We start from the raw sequence: 14,227 nt of genomic DNA, 5'->3' as shown, positions 1-14,227 counted from the left end.
GTACATAGTGCCGTCTAAGGGGTACGAGTACCTGTACGTGCATCCTCCTCCCTGCTCCCTCGTAGTACAGTCTGTCAATGAGAGGGAATGCCATGGCCAGCAAGCTCCGGCTCCAAAATCGAAGGAGGCTAGGCGCATGGACTTACTGAGCCGTAAGGTATACTCGGCGGGGGCCCTTCAACTCCGGGTGGCAAATCAGCAAGCCCTGCTTAGCCGCTACAGCTATAACACCTGGGCAGCGGTGCACAAGTTCACAGAGTTAGTCCCTCAAGACTCCCGTCAAGAGTTTGCTGCCTTCTTGGAGGAGGGAAAGAAAGTGGCGAGAACTTCCCTCCAGGCTTCGCTGGATGCAGCTGACTCCGCAGCCAGGACTCTGGCCTCGGGAGTTGCCATGAGACATATTTCATGGCTTCAGGTGTCAGGCCTCCCGCCGGAACTACAGCACACCATACAGGACTTGCCCTTCGACGGTCGAGGCCTGTTTTCTGAAAAGACTGATCCTAGGCTGCAAAGCCTAAAGGACAACAGGGTCATTATGCGCTCTCTCGGCATGCACATGCCGGTGACTCAGCGCAGGCCTTTCCATCCCCAGCCTCACCGCCCCTTACCCTCCGCCTAGCCAGAAACAGGACTTTGGCAGAAGGCATGGCTGAGGCGGTTGTAGACGGCAGTCAGGACCCCAAGGGGGCCAAAATCAGGGTCCCTCCAAACCACCAGCGGGGCCAAAGCCAAACTTTTGAAGGCACGCCCGAGGACGGCGTACCAGTTACTTCCCAGCATCGTTTCCCCCCCTTTTACAACCGCCTCTACATTTTCCTCCCTGCATGGTCCCAACTAACCTCGGATCGTTGGGTCCTACGCATGGTGGAACTGGAGTACCACCTCCAGTTTATTTCGCCCCACCCCCTACCCCTCCTCCTCGTCCCTCTTCAGGGACCCCTCTCACGAGCAATTCCTCTTGCAAGAGGTACGGACGCTCCTTGCCATGGGAGCTATAGAGGAGGTACCAAAGGACGAAAGGGGCAAGGGGTTCTACTCCTGCTATTTCCTAATCCCCAAGGCGAAGTGAGGTCTCAGACCTATCCTAGACCTGCGAGAACTCAACAAGTTCATGATAAAGTTGAAGTTCCGCATGGTATCCCTGGGGACCATCATCCCATCCTTGGATCCCGGAGACTGGTATGCCGCCCTCGATATGAAAGATGTGTATTTTCACATTGCCATTTATCCTCCACACAGACGGTACCTCCGGTTTGTGGCCAACTGTCAACATTTCCAGTTTACGGTCCTTCCGTTTGGCCTTTCTACAGCCCCAAGAGTATTCACAAAATGCATGGCTGTAGTCGCTGCCTCCCTCCGCCACCGTCGGGTACACGTTTTTCCGTATCTCGACGATTGGCTCATTCGAGGTACTTCTGAGACACAGGTCACCCATCATGTGGGCATCGTCAAGGACCCATTCATGCATCTAGGCCTGATGATCAATATAGAGAAATCCACTCTGATTCCCACACAGAGAATAGACTTCATTGGGGCCATCCTGGACTCCAATCTCGACAGAGCCTGCTTACCACAGCCTCGGTTTCACGCAATGGTAACAATTATCCAAGGCCTGCAGAACTTCCCGACAACTTCGGCTCGCACTTGTCTCGGTCTCCTGGGTCACATGGCTGCCTGCACATTCGTGACCAAACACGCCAGGCTATGCCTCCGTCCCCTCCAATCTTGGCTCACCTCGGTTTACTACCCGGGCAGAGACAGCATAGACATGATCGTCACGATCCCCCCGATCATTCTAGGCTCCCTCGACTGGTGGTTGACGCCGTCCCTGGTGTGTGCAGGGATGCCGTTCCATCCGCCTCAGCCTTCTATGTCCCTGGCGATGGATGCGTCGTCTCTCGGCTGGGATGCTCACCTCGGTCATCTTCACACTCCAGGCCTTTGGTCAGCTCAGGAGCTGGCCTTGCACATCAATGTCCGAGAGCTGAGAGCAGTATGCCTTGCGTGCCAGGCGTTTCAACAGCATTTACAAGTCCGTTGTGTCTCAGTGTTCACAGACAACACAATGGCCATGTATTACATAAACAAACAGGGTGAGGCACAGTCCTCCCCCCTTTGTCAGGAAGCCATCCTGCTCTGGGACTTCTGCATAGCCCACTTGATAGACCTGGTAGTGTCCTTTCTCCCAGGAGTTCGGAACACTCTGGCGGATCGCCTCAGCAGATCCTTCCTGTCTCATGAGTGGTCGATTCGTCCGGATGTTATCCATTCTGTTTTCCGGAAGTGGGGCTTTCCCCGCATAGACCTCTTCGCTTCCTGCGAGAACAGGAAATGCCAGATGTTCTGCTCCTTCCAATGCCTCTCCCCGGGCTCAATCTCAGATGCTTTTCTGATGCCGTGGATGAGCCAACTGCTTTACGCCTTTCCACCCTTCCCGCTGGTTCACAGGGTCCTACTAAAGCTCCGCAGGGACAGAGCCCACTTGATCATGATCGCTCCAGCGTGGCCCAGGCAGCACTGGTACATCATGTTGCTCGACCTGTCGATAGCCAACCCAATTCCCCTGCCTCTTCGCCCAGACCTCATAACTCAGGACCACGGCAGACTTTACCACCCAGACCTGAAGTCCCTTCACCTCACAGCATGGCTGCTGCGTGGTTAAGCCAGTCCGAGTTATGTTGCTCTGCCTCGGTACAACAAGTACTCCTGGGTAGTAGGAAACCTTCCACTCGATTAACATATCTGGCCAAGTGGAAGCGTTTCTCTTGCTGGTGCGAAAAGCGTAGTGTTACTCCCACCGAGGTCTCGATCCCTACCATCTTGGACTACCTCTGGTCTCTCAAACAGCAGGGCCTAGCGGTATCTTCATTGAGGGTGCACTTGGCGGCCATCTCTACCTTTCACCCAGGGGAGAGTGGCCACTCCATGTTCTCGCATGGTTTCTAGGTTCCTCAAGGGCTTGGAGCGCTTATATCCCCAAGTATGCTGCCCCGCCTCAACCTGGTTCTAACCAGACTTATGACTGCCCCATTCGAGCCGCTAGCAACCTGCTTGCTGCTATACCTGTCCTGGAAGACAGCTTTCCTCGTAGCCATTACATCGGCCAGACGAGTCTCCGAGCTTCGGGCTCTCACGGTGGACCCACCGTATACTGTGTTTCACAAGGACACGGTGCAGTTGCGACCACATCCGGCCTTCCTCCCTAAAGTGGTATCGGCCTTTCATATCAACCAAGATATCTACCTTCCGGTCTTCTTCCCAAAGCCACACTCATCACGATGGGAGCAACAATTGCACTCCCTGGACGTCCGTAGAGCGCTCACATTTAATATCGAGCGGACAAAGCCCTTTCGTAAAACGCTCCAACTCTTCGTCGCGGTGGCAGACTGAATGAAGGGCCTACCTATCTCCTCCCAGAGGATTTCATCTTGGGTGACGTCGTGCATCCGTACCTGCTATGACTTGGCTCATGTTCCATCGAGCCACCTCACCGCACATTCTACCAGGGCTCAGGCTTCATCTGCTGCCTTCCTGGCTCATGTACCCATCCAGGAGATATGTCATGCAGTTACCTGGTCCTCGGTCCACACCTTTGCCTCACATTACGCACTGGTTCAGCAGTCCAGAGATGATGCAGCCTTTGGCTCAGCAGTTTTGCATTCTGCAACATCTCACTCCGACCCCACCGCCTAGGTAAGGCTTGGGAATCACCTAATTGGAATCGATATGAGCAAGCACTCGAAGAAAAAATGGTTACTCACCTTTGTAACTGTTGTTCTTCGAGATGTGTTGCTCATATCCATTCCAAACCCGCCCTCCTTTCCCTCTGTCAGAGTAGCCGGCAAGAAGGAACTGAAGGGCCATTGGGTCGGCAGGGGTATATATTCGGCGCCACTCTAGGGGGCGACCCAACCGACCCACCGAGTGTTGCTAGGGTAAAAATCTTCCGACGAACGTGCACGCGGTGCACGCACACCTAATTGGAATGGATATGAGCAACACATCTCGAAGAACAACAAAGGTGAGTAACCGTCTTTTCTTCTAATTGACTTTTCTCTTCTGGGCTTATGGTTGCATGTAGCTTTTTCAAATCCACTTCCTCCTCAAACACTGCAGCTGCACAAACCCTGACAGAGTTTGCCTATGCAGCCTCTTTAGCGTATTTATCTGCCCGATAGTTTCCTTTTTGTTCCTTGCTTGAGATTTTATGATGTGCTTTTATTTTTACTACTGCCAGTTCTGATAGTAGTTTGACAGCTTCTGTTAGTTTTTGAACTGCATCCATATTATTAATGGGCTTGCTGGTTGTTGTTACAAAAACCCGTGCATGACCACATGTCCATGTAGTCATGCACTACTCCGAATGCATATCTGCTGTCTGTGTATACTGTGAACCTTTTGCCCTCTCCCACTCTTAGAGCTTCAGTGAGGGCTGTCAGCTCTGCTTCTTGAGCTGATTTTGAACCATCCAGCTGACCTGACGCTATTACTGTTCCATCACTGATTACCACTGCCCATCCTGTATATGGCACTCCATTTTCATACTTCCTTGAACCATCTACATACAAAATTATGTCTGGATTCTCTAGTGGCTCTTCCTTAACTCTTCCCAACACTTCCTCTCCCTTAGCTATGAGACATTCGTGTACCTCTCCATCTATGTTCAGGTATTCAGCTACATTTATTCCTTTGTCCCTCACTATGGAGAAATTAGGGTTTTGCATGCACAGTGTTGATTCCCACTGACTCCTGCAGGCATCTATTACGGATTTTAGCCGCCCGGTATTGAGGAGGTCAATGAGCGTGGGTGAGGTATTTAATACCAGCATACCTGTGAGGGTATGTGGCTCGCAGGCTTTTACAGTCCAGGTTGCATAATCCAAAGTGGCCATGCACTCTGGTAGCCCTTGTGATACAGGGGGTCTTAAGGTAGACATGTATGCCACCAGGCGCTGTCTGTCGCTGGAGCTGTGTTAGCACAGCTGTGTATTGAATCTTACTGTGATTACAGTAAAGGTGGAACAGCTTTCCCATATCGGGTAAGCCCAAGCTAGGGGCGGAGGCTAGAGCTTGCTTTATTTTTATTAATGCCTCCTCTTGTTTTGTGCCCCATATTACTGACTCATTTGCAGGTTTTCCCCCTCTGGTAAGGTTTTGAATCGGTTCCACCACCTCTGAGTACTCCGGTATATATATCCTACAATAATAAAGGAGTCCCAGCACTTTCCGGACTTCTTTAACTGTCCGTGGTCTTTTTAACTCTCGAATTGCCTGCTTTCTGTCTACTGTGAGTGCCTTTACTCCTTGCGCTATCTCATGCCCTAAATACAGGACTTTTGGCTGTTGTAATTGAACTTTCTTCGTGCTCAATTTAAATCCAGCCTCACAAAATTATATAAACAGTCCCTCTCATTTGACCTGGTGATTAGTAAGTCATCGACATACTGCAATATCACCGTGTCCCCCTCCAAGATCACTCGTGCTACTGTTTCTGCCATTGCCCAATGGAAGATGAAGGGAGAGTTATGGAACCCCTAAGGAACTCGGGTCCAAGTGTACTGCTGGTCCCCACAGTAATGCAAACTTCTCCTGACTCTCCTTTGCACGGGGAATACTCCAAAATCCATTTGCTACATCCAGGACTGAAAACACTGAGTGTCCTGGTTTTAGCAAATGAATTTTGGAGTGTTCCCCTTGCAAAAGAGAGTCAGGAGAAATTTGCATTTACAATAACCATAACACTTTACATGTTATACAATGAGGGCAAAGTTAATGTTACTGTGAGAACCATAACTTTCATTTCTGCACTTCTGAATGTTTGAAATTGTGACCCTACTATTACTTGAATATGGCATTTTGTGTACAAATTATTAAAATCCTGTATATTTATATTTCAGAATGTGCTAAGCACTGCACTATGCAGACACAGTCTTTCACATTCCCTACCCCAAAGAAGGTTACAAGCTAAAGACTAAATGGAGATGCAGGGTGAGAGGGAAGGAATACAACATTTAAAAGATCAGCAGTGACTTGATTACAGTGTATAAGTACCTACACTGAGAGAAAATACTGGGTACTAAAGGCCACTTTAAACTAAACCAGTGGAGAAAGGCACTGTAAGAAACAATGGTTGAAAGTTTAAGTTGGAAAAATTCAAATTAGAAATAAGGCACAGATATTTATTGGTGAGAGTGACTAGCTGTTGGAACAAACTACCAAGGGAAGTGGTGGATTCTCCATGTCTTGGTGTCATCAAATAGACACTGAGTACCTTTCTGGAAGATATGCTGTAGTTCAACAAGTTACTGGGCTGAATACAGGGGTAACTGGGTGAAATTCTGTGGCCTGTGTTCTATAAAAGGTCAGATTAGAGACTCTAATGCTACCTTCTGGCCTTTAATCTCTGAAAAATAAAATCAAAGTGGTGATGGTGATGCAAGGCACATCTAGTTATACATTTCTTTTTTATAGTGTAATTTATATCTAATAGGTCTATGATAACTTGTTTATTTTAGGCAACACGCAGATGATGATGTTCCCCACTCGGGGGAGTTGTTCATTGGCCACCACTGTCCAGAATGAGTGGAGCAAAGTGCCCATAGTGGATTTGAGAATCTTGCTTTAAGAACATAATCCAGTGCAGTAGTATTGACACATGAACCTACACCAGTGGTAGGCAACCTATGGCACGGGTGCCAAAGGCGGCACATGAGCTGATTTTCAGTGGCACTCACACTGCCCGGGTCCTGGCCACCAGTCCGGGGGGCTCTGCATTTTAATTTAATTTTAAATGAAGCTTCTTAAACATTTTAAAAAACCTTATTTACTTTACATACAACAATAGTTTAGTTAACTATTATAGACTTATAGAAAGAGGTCTTCTAAAAATGTTAAAATTTATTACTGGCACGCGAAACCTTAAATTAGAGTGAATAAACTAAGACTCGGCACACCACTTCTGAAAGGTTGCCGACCCCTGACCTACACCGTTAGTTGCCACTTAGTCAGTTCTTGGACTCATTCATGATGATCAATCTCTGTTTGTAATCTTTGAGGTATCAAAGAACATTTTAATTCCTGTCTGAAGTAGGCGCTTTCTCAGGTAGCAGTTGACTAAGTTAATTCTTTTCTAAGGGAGCATTGGTTAACTCTAATCCTTCACAATAATGCACTTTAGTCTTGAACACTTTTGAAAAGCTCAACACTTAACATCCCATGGAAGGGTAGGGAAAGTAGTCGATTCATTTAACAAACTTACACTTAAGTTTATTTTCCTGAGGAAGATGGCCCACACAATTATCCAGTTCATCCCATACCTCATACCAAAGTTCTCATGTCACTTGGCATATCCCCCAGCACTTGGCCCCTTGCCAATAGTATTTTGAAAACTATGGATTTATTTCTGAAATACATTACATTTTCAACCAAGGAACTGTGTGCGCTTGGTGCCTAACAGTTCCCCAGTGAGAGAAGATAGTGAATCTTATGTCTGTATTAATAGATGTATTCTGGGTTCTAATCTCTTCTCTCCCTTTCTGACAGGTGTCTGCCTTGGCCATTGCCAGTGGAAATGGCTTATTACTTAAAGGAGGGAAAGAGGCAGCACATAGCAATCAAATCCTTCATCATCTAACACAAGAAGCACTTTCCATCCATGGGGTCAAGGATGCAGTGCAGCTGGTGAGTGCCTAGAAATTAATCTAGGATTTGTCACCGTGTGTGCACTATACATACAGCACTTTCTGGAAGATACCATGCTCAAAGTCCTTCAAAGTCTATAATAGTGTCTTGGCTTGGTTACTCCAGGTGAACACCAGAGAGGAAGTAGAAGATCTTTGCCATTTGGATAAACTGATAGACCTGATCATTCCACGTGGCTCTTCTCAGCTGGTTAGGGATATCCAGAAAGCTGCTAAAGGAATCCCGGTTATGGGGCACAGTGAAGGGATCTGCCATGTATACGTGGATACAGAGGCCAGTGTAGAGAAGGTCACCAGAATAGGTAAGATGAGAGATGCCTTTTCATTCTCATGAGTTAGACATGGAATGCATGATATGGTCAACAAAGCTGAATCTGCTCACATGCTTTTCAACACCTTTCTAATGTGAAGTGGTATGTAACCAATTGTCCATTCTTCAACCCCAGTCAGAGATTCAAAGTGTGAATATCCTGCTGCCTGTAATGCTCTGGAAACGATATTAATTCACCGGGACTTGCTGCGAACACCCTTGTTTGACCAGATCATCGACATGTTGAGAGTGGAACAGGTTAGTCAAGCGCAGCTCACTTAGTAAAGAGAATCACTTTTGGTTAGTAATTTGGCTTGGCAGACAGAAGGACTGAGTGAAAGCAGTGATGTGCAGCTCATCTTTCTAGTGGCTTATAATCAAATGATGGTATTGCAAATGTCATCCCATCTGGAGATTTGAGCATCGGGGCTCCTTGCTTCTCCCTGCCACCCAAAGTGCTGCATAGAGGTGACCCTGGAAGTAGTTTTTTCAGAACTCATGCTGCTGCTAAGCCTTAGGTGGTCCCTTGTGAATAACATGAATCCTGTTCCTTCCCTTGGGCTACATATGTTCCCTTCTCTGCACCTCCTGGAATTAGGAGCAAGGGACCCTATTGGTCCTGACCTTCTCCACATGCTGCTACTAGCCCACCAGGCCAGCACCCATTCTTTTGGTGTCTGTTCTTTGTCTGATCCTTACCCATTTTTCCTACCACTCTCCTATTCCTTCCTCTTGCACCTGCTCCCCATTCGTTTAACCCCCACCCCCATATGCCAGTATGTGACTTTTCATAGAATATCAGGGTTGGAAGGGGACCTCAGGAGGTATCTAGATCAACCCCCTGCTCAAAGCAGGACCAATCCCCAGACAGATTTTTGCCCCAATCCCTAAATGGCTCCCTCAAGGATTGAACTCACAACCCTGGGTTTAGCAGACCAATGCTCAAACCACTGAGCTATTATGTCTTTGCTCCTGCCCATCCTGCTCCTCTAGTGTCTCAGCAGATAGCAACCTCTCTTGGTTGTACCACTGCCTCTTGTAGCACAAGTAAATTAATGAAAAGACAAAAGATGTGTCCAGCTACTTTGAGGCTGCCATCCCTGTAATGAAAATTTACATACTTGCCTGAGTTTCCTTCCCCTTCACTGGGCTTGCCCATGCTCGACTGACTGGACTGTGATAGAGTCAAAAACATGTCCTGGCTTGCTGCACAGCTGGATCCCTTAGTTGCTTGTCTTCCATACTCCTCCTCCTTTTTCAAGTCCTCCTCCTTCATGCTGTTCACTGCATTGGCCCATGACTGGGGATACTCAGAGGTATCCATGGTGGTGTGGGTGGTGGAGTCTTCGAAGTGTGGCATGCAGCTCTTTGTAAAAGCAGCAGATCTTCAGTTTGGCATCAGATTGATTGTTGGCCCCCCTGACCTTCTGGTGTGCCTGGCACAGTTCCTTGGCTTTCACACAGCTCTGCTCCTGGACCCTGTCATGCCCCTTGTCCTGCATCCCTGAGCAATCTTCTTGTAGCTGTCAGTGTTTCTACAGCAGGTTCAGAGCTGTGCCTGCACAGCCTTCTCTCCCCCACAAGCCCAGGAGATCCAGTATATCCTGTCTACTCCAAGCAGGAATGTGTAGCCAGCATAGTCAGCTGAACAGCTCCACTCATCAATGGAGAGCTCCTAGTTGTGCTCACCAAGCTGGGCAATGAGGAAAAGGAATTTCAAAAATTTGCAGGACTTTAAAGGGGTCTCCATAACCCCTGAGTGGTGGAGTTCACAATGGTGACCAGAGCAATTGGTGTAGGGCATTGTGGGACAGCTGCTGGAGGACAGATAGGGTTAACATAAGTAATGCAGTGTCTATATTCGCACTGCATTGACATAAGTATGTCGACCAAAGTTCTGTGATGCTCAAGGAGGTGGTGTAACGGGGCGCTTACATCGGTGGGAGACAAATTAAAATGTAGACTCAGATGCACAACTAGGTCGACACAAGCTGCATTGCATCTACATAACTTTGTAATGTAGACCAAGTCATAGAATTTCAACCAATTAATGTATTAAGCCTGATAAATTGTGATTGAACTAGACCTTCATCACTTAAATTCTTTAAAATTGAGAGGAATGACTAGTAACTTGTTCAAATTTTTAATTAGCCTTGTTAATGTTATTTCCAGTTTGCATTTGTCTAGCTTCATCTTCCAGACTTTAGATTGTGTTATGCCTCTGTCTGGTAGACTAGTCCGATATCTTTTTTCTATGTAGATAGTTAGAAACTGTGCTTAAAAGAATAGATCTTAAGAGAGAAGGGACTATTAGATCATCTAGTCTGACCTCCTTTATGACATAGGCTAGAGAACATTATTCACTTATTCCTGTGTTGAACCCAGTAACTTATGTTTGACTAAAGCAGTGGTCCCCAACACGGTGCCCGTGGGCGCCATGGCGCCTGCCGGGGCATTTATGTGCACCCGCCAAGCGCTCAGCAGGGGAGAGAAGCCCCGACCCATGCCTGCCGGGGACAGAGAACTCCGGGGCTACAGGCGCCGGTGCTCTCTGACCCCGGCAGGCGCGGGGCTGCAGCTTCTCTCTGGCCTCACGCCTGCTGGGGACAGAGAACTAAGATGAAAACTGTTTGATATTTATTTTGTAAAAACTCCTTAATTTTTCTTACAGGTAGATAAAAAAGAGTAAATTCACATGGTAAGGTGAAACAGTAATTGACGAATAATTTAATTAATACCTTTTACGTGTACAATTACCTTTTTTATCTTATGGATTCATAAATTATGTAATATTAAATATGATTTTCATATTTAATGTACAAATGCAAAATAACCCTTGAAAAATTGTTGGCGCCCGCCACACTCTTCTGAAAACATGAATGTGCTACTGGCCACAAAAAGGTTGGGGACCACTGGACTAAAGCATATATTCCAGAAAGACATTCGGGCCTGATTGAAATCTCCTTTTAATCTTCATTTTGGTAAACTAAATAGGTTGAGTGCCCAGAGTCTCTTGTTGTACAGTGCCTTTTTCTAGACTTTGGGTCATTTTTGTAGCTCATCACTGAATTTTCCAATTTTTCAACGTCCCTTTTTGAAATATGGACACCAGAATTGGGCACAATACCCCCAGTAGTGATTTCACCAGTGCTGTATTAGATGTAATGCTGCTTCCCTATTCCTGTTTGATATTCCTCTATTTAACATCAAAGGATTGTTTTAGCCCTTTTTAACTACAGCACCATACTGAGAGCTGATGTTCAGTTGGCTATCCGTCATGACTCGGACTATATCCTGTTACTAGTTCCCTGGGCCATCAAGTTCCCTGAAATTGCTCCTATAGCTAATGACATAAAACTCCATTCAGGAGTCCAGATAAGCTAAGAACTTATGCTGCAGTTGGCTTACTGCTTCTAGTAAGAATCTGATTGAGAAGTGGCCATTCTGCTTGGAAGACACTTAAAAAAAGATCAGTACTATCAGATCCTCTGTTCTTGCAGGTGAAGATTCATGCTGGTCCCAAGTTTGCCTCGTATTTGACTTTCAGCCCTTCAGAAGTAAAATCTCTCCGCACAGAATATGGGGATCTAGAGTGTTGCATTGAGGTGGTGGACAGTATCCAGGAGGCAATTGATCATATCCACAAGTACGGAAGTTCACACACAGATGTTATCATCACAGAGAATGGTTAGTGACCTGAATGGCTCTATTCAATCTTCAGTCTAATTTTCAGACACCTGGTGCGTGAAATGCATTTTTACCTGTCGTGCAATAGTAGCTCTCCCTACAAGGGGTGGGGAACTTTGTAGTTTATTTCCTCCTCCTCCTAGTCCCTCATTCTCCTGTTTGCAGATCTTTGTGTTTGATGTCTGTGCTGTGGAGAGACATGTGAGCATTGTTCTGGTCATGGCTACTCAGTTAACAGCGTCTCACATTGCATTACATCTGTTCAGGTTTTCATAATGCCCCCATTACTTGGTATGAGTGCCTTGTTCCATCTGTGTCTGTTCAGATTTTTCTCTTTCTCTCAGAGAAAACAGCAGAGTTCTTTCTCCAGCATGTGGATAGTGCCTGTGTGTTCTGGAACGCCAGCACCCGATTCTCTGATGGATATCGGTTTGGACTTGGTAAGGGATTGAGTGGAATTATTTTGTGCTGTTTGCAGCTGGGGCTCTGAATTTGGGATTTTCACTCTTTCCCTAAGTATGATAGAGGATGTCTGCCTGAATCCTGGAGGATGGGATTGCCCCTTCTCTGATCACAGTGCTGCCTGCCTGCCAATGAAAAGGGTTTTACAGAAGGTACTGTAGTAAAAGTAGAAACTTGGACCTTTTACCCAATAGGACTAGGAGACAGTCTGTATGGTGGATGGAATTAACTGGGGCAGGATCAAAAAATATACTACACCATCCAGATTAACTGAAGAACAAAGATGGAATGTTGCTAAATTACAGTAGCATTTAGATCCCCCAAACAAAATTGATGCTCCATTGACGCTGAGCACAGGACATACACATAGCACACACCCCCTGGCTTAACCAAGATCTTCAATAATCTAAAAATCAAAAGAGTCCTACAAAAAATGGAAACTAGGTCAAATTACAAAGGATGACTATAAACAACACAAGTATGTAGGATCAAAATTATAAAGGCCAAGGCACAAAACAAAATCAAACTAGCTAGAGACATAAAGGGTAATAAGAAAACATTATACAAATACATTAGAAGCAAGAGGAAAACCAAGGACAGGATAGGTCTGTTACTCAATGAGGGGGGGAAATAATAGAAAATGTGGAAATGGCAGAGATGATTAATGACTGTTTCAGTTTTCACCAAGAAGGTTGGTGGTGATTGGACATCTAACATAGTGAATACCAGTGAAAATGAGGTAGGATCTGAAGAGCCTAAGTTGGGAAAAGAACAAGTTAAAAATTACTTGGACAAATTAGATGTCTTCAACTCACCAGGGCCTGATGGAATGCATCCTAGAATAATCAAGGAGCTGACTGAGGAGATATCTGAAGCATTAGCGATTTTATCTTTGAAAAGTCATGGAAGACGGGAGAGATTCGAGAAGACTGGTAAAAGGCAAATATAGTGTCAGTCTGTAAGAAGGGTAATAAGGACAACCCAGGGAATTAAACCAGTCAGCTTAACTTCTGTATCCGGAAAGATAATGGAGCAAATAATTAAGCAACCAATTTGCAAACATCTAGAAGATAATAAGATGATAAGTAAAAAGTGACAGAGTCCTGTGGCACCTTATAGACTAACACTTCTGTTAGTCTGTAACGTGCCCTAGGACTCTGTCGCTTTTTACAGATCCAAACTAACACGGCTACCCCTCTGACACTTGACAAGATGCTAAGTAACAGCATGGATTTATCAAAAACAAATCGTGTCAAACCAACTTGATAACTTTCTTTGGCAGGGTAACAAGCCTTGTGGATAGGGGGGAAGCAGTAGATGTGGTATATCTTGACTTTAGTAAAGCTTTTGATACTGTCTCACATGACCGTCTCATAAACAAACTAGGGAAATGCAACCTAGATGGAGCGACTATAAGGTAGGTGCAAAACGGTTGGAAAACTGTTCCCAGAGAGTAGTTATCACTGGTTCACAGTCATGCTGGAAGGGCGTAACAAGGGGGGGTCCCCACAGAGATCAGTTCTGGGTCCGGTTCTGTTCAATATCTTCATCAATGATTTAGATAATGGCATACAGCATACACTTACAAAGTTTGCAGACAATACCAAGCTGGGAGGGGTTGCAAGTGCTTTAGAGGGTAGGATTAAAATTCAAAATGTTCTGACAAACTGGAGAAATGGTCTGAAGTAAATAGGATGAAATTCAATAAGGACAAATGCAAAGTGCTCAATTTAGGAAGGAACATTCAGTTGCACACATACAAAATGTGAAATGACTGCCTAGTAAGGAATACTGCAGAAAGAGATCTGGGGGTCATAGTGAATCACAAGCTAAATATGAGTCAGTGTATCACTGTTGCAAAAAACAAACCACACTTCTGGGCTGTATTAGCAGGAGTGTTGTAAGCAAAACACGAGAATTCTTCTGCTCTACTCCACACTGATTAGGCTTCAACTGGAGTATTGTGTCCAGTGCTGGGCACCACATTTCAGGAAGGATGTGGACAAATTGGAGAGAGTCCAGAGAAGAGCAACAAAAATAATTAAAGGTCAAGAAAACATGACCTATG

The 14,227-nt window shown here is 45.9% G+C and overlaps 1 protein-coding gene across 10 annotated transcripts in view; it reads left to right on the top strand.

The window, feature by feature from the left end:
* Nucleotides 1–14,227, top strand: part of ALDH18A1 (aldehyde dehydrogenase 18 family member A1) — a 118,505-nt gene that overhangs the window by 96,236 nt on the left and 8,042 nt on the right. For all 10 annotated transcript variants that reach the window (XM_039480992.1, XM_039480995.1, XM_039480986.1 and 7 more), the window contains 5 exons: nt 7,543–7,680; nt 7,807–8,002; nt 8,147–8,268; nt 11,511–11,697; nt 12,042–12,137. In XM_039480992.1, coding sequence (XP_039336926.1) covers nt 7,543–7,680; nt 7,807–8,002; nt 8,147–8,268; nt 11,511–11,697; nt 12,042–12,137 — 739 coding nt within the window. The remainder of the gene's footprint in view (nt 1–7,542; nt 7,681–7,806; nt 8,003–8,146; nt 8,269–11,510; nt 11,698–12,041; nt 12,138–14,227) is intronic.

Source organism: Mauremys reevesii, linkage group 7, assembly GCF_016161935.1.
Source record: "Mauremys reevesii isolate NIE-2019 linkage group 7, ASM1616193v1, whole genome shotgun sequence".
Classification (NCBI taxonomy): Eukaryota; Metazoa; Chordata; order Testudines; family Geoemydidae; genus Mauremys; species Mauremys reevesii.
Note: the sequence above shows the minus strand (reverse complement) of the source record. Positions and strands in the feature narration are given on the sequence as shown.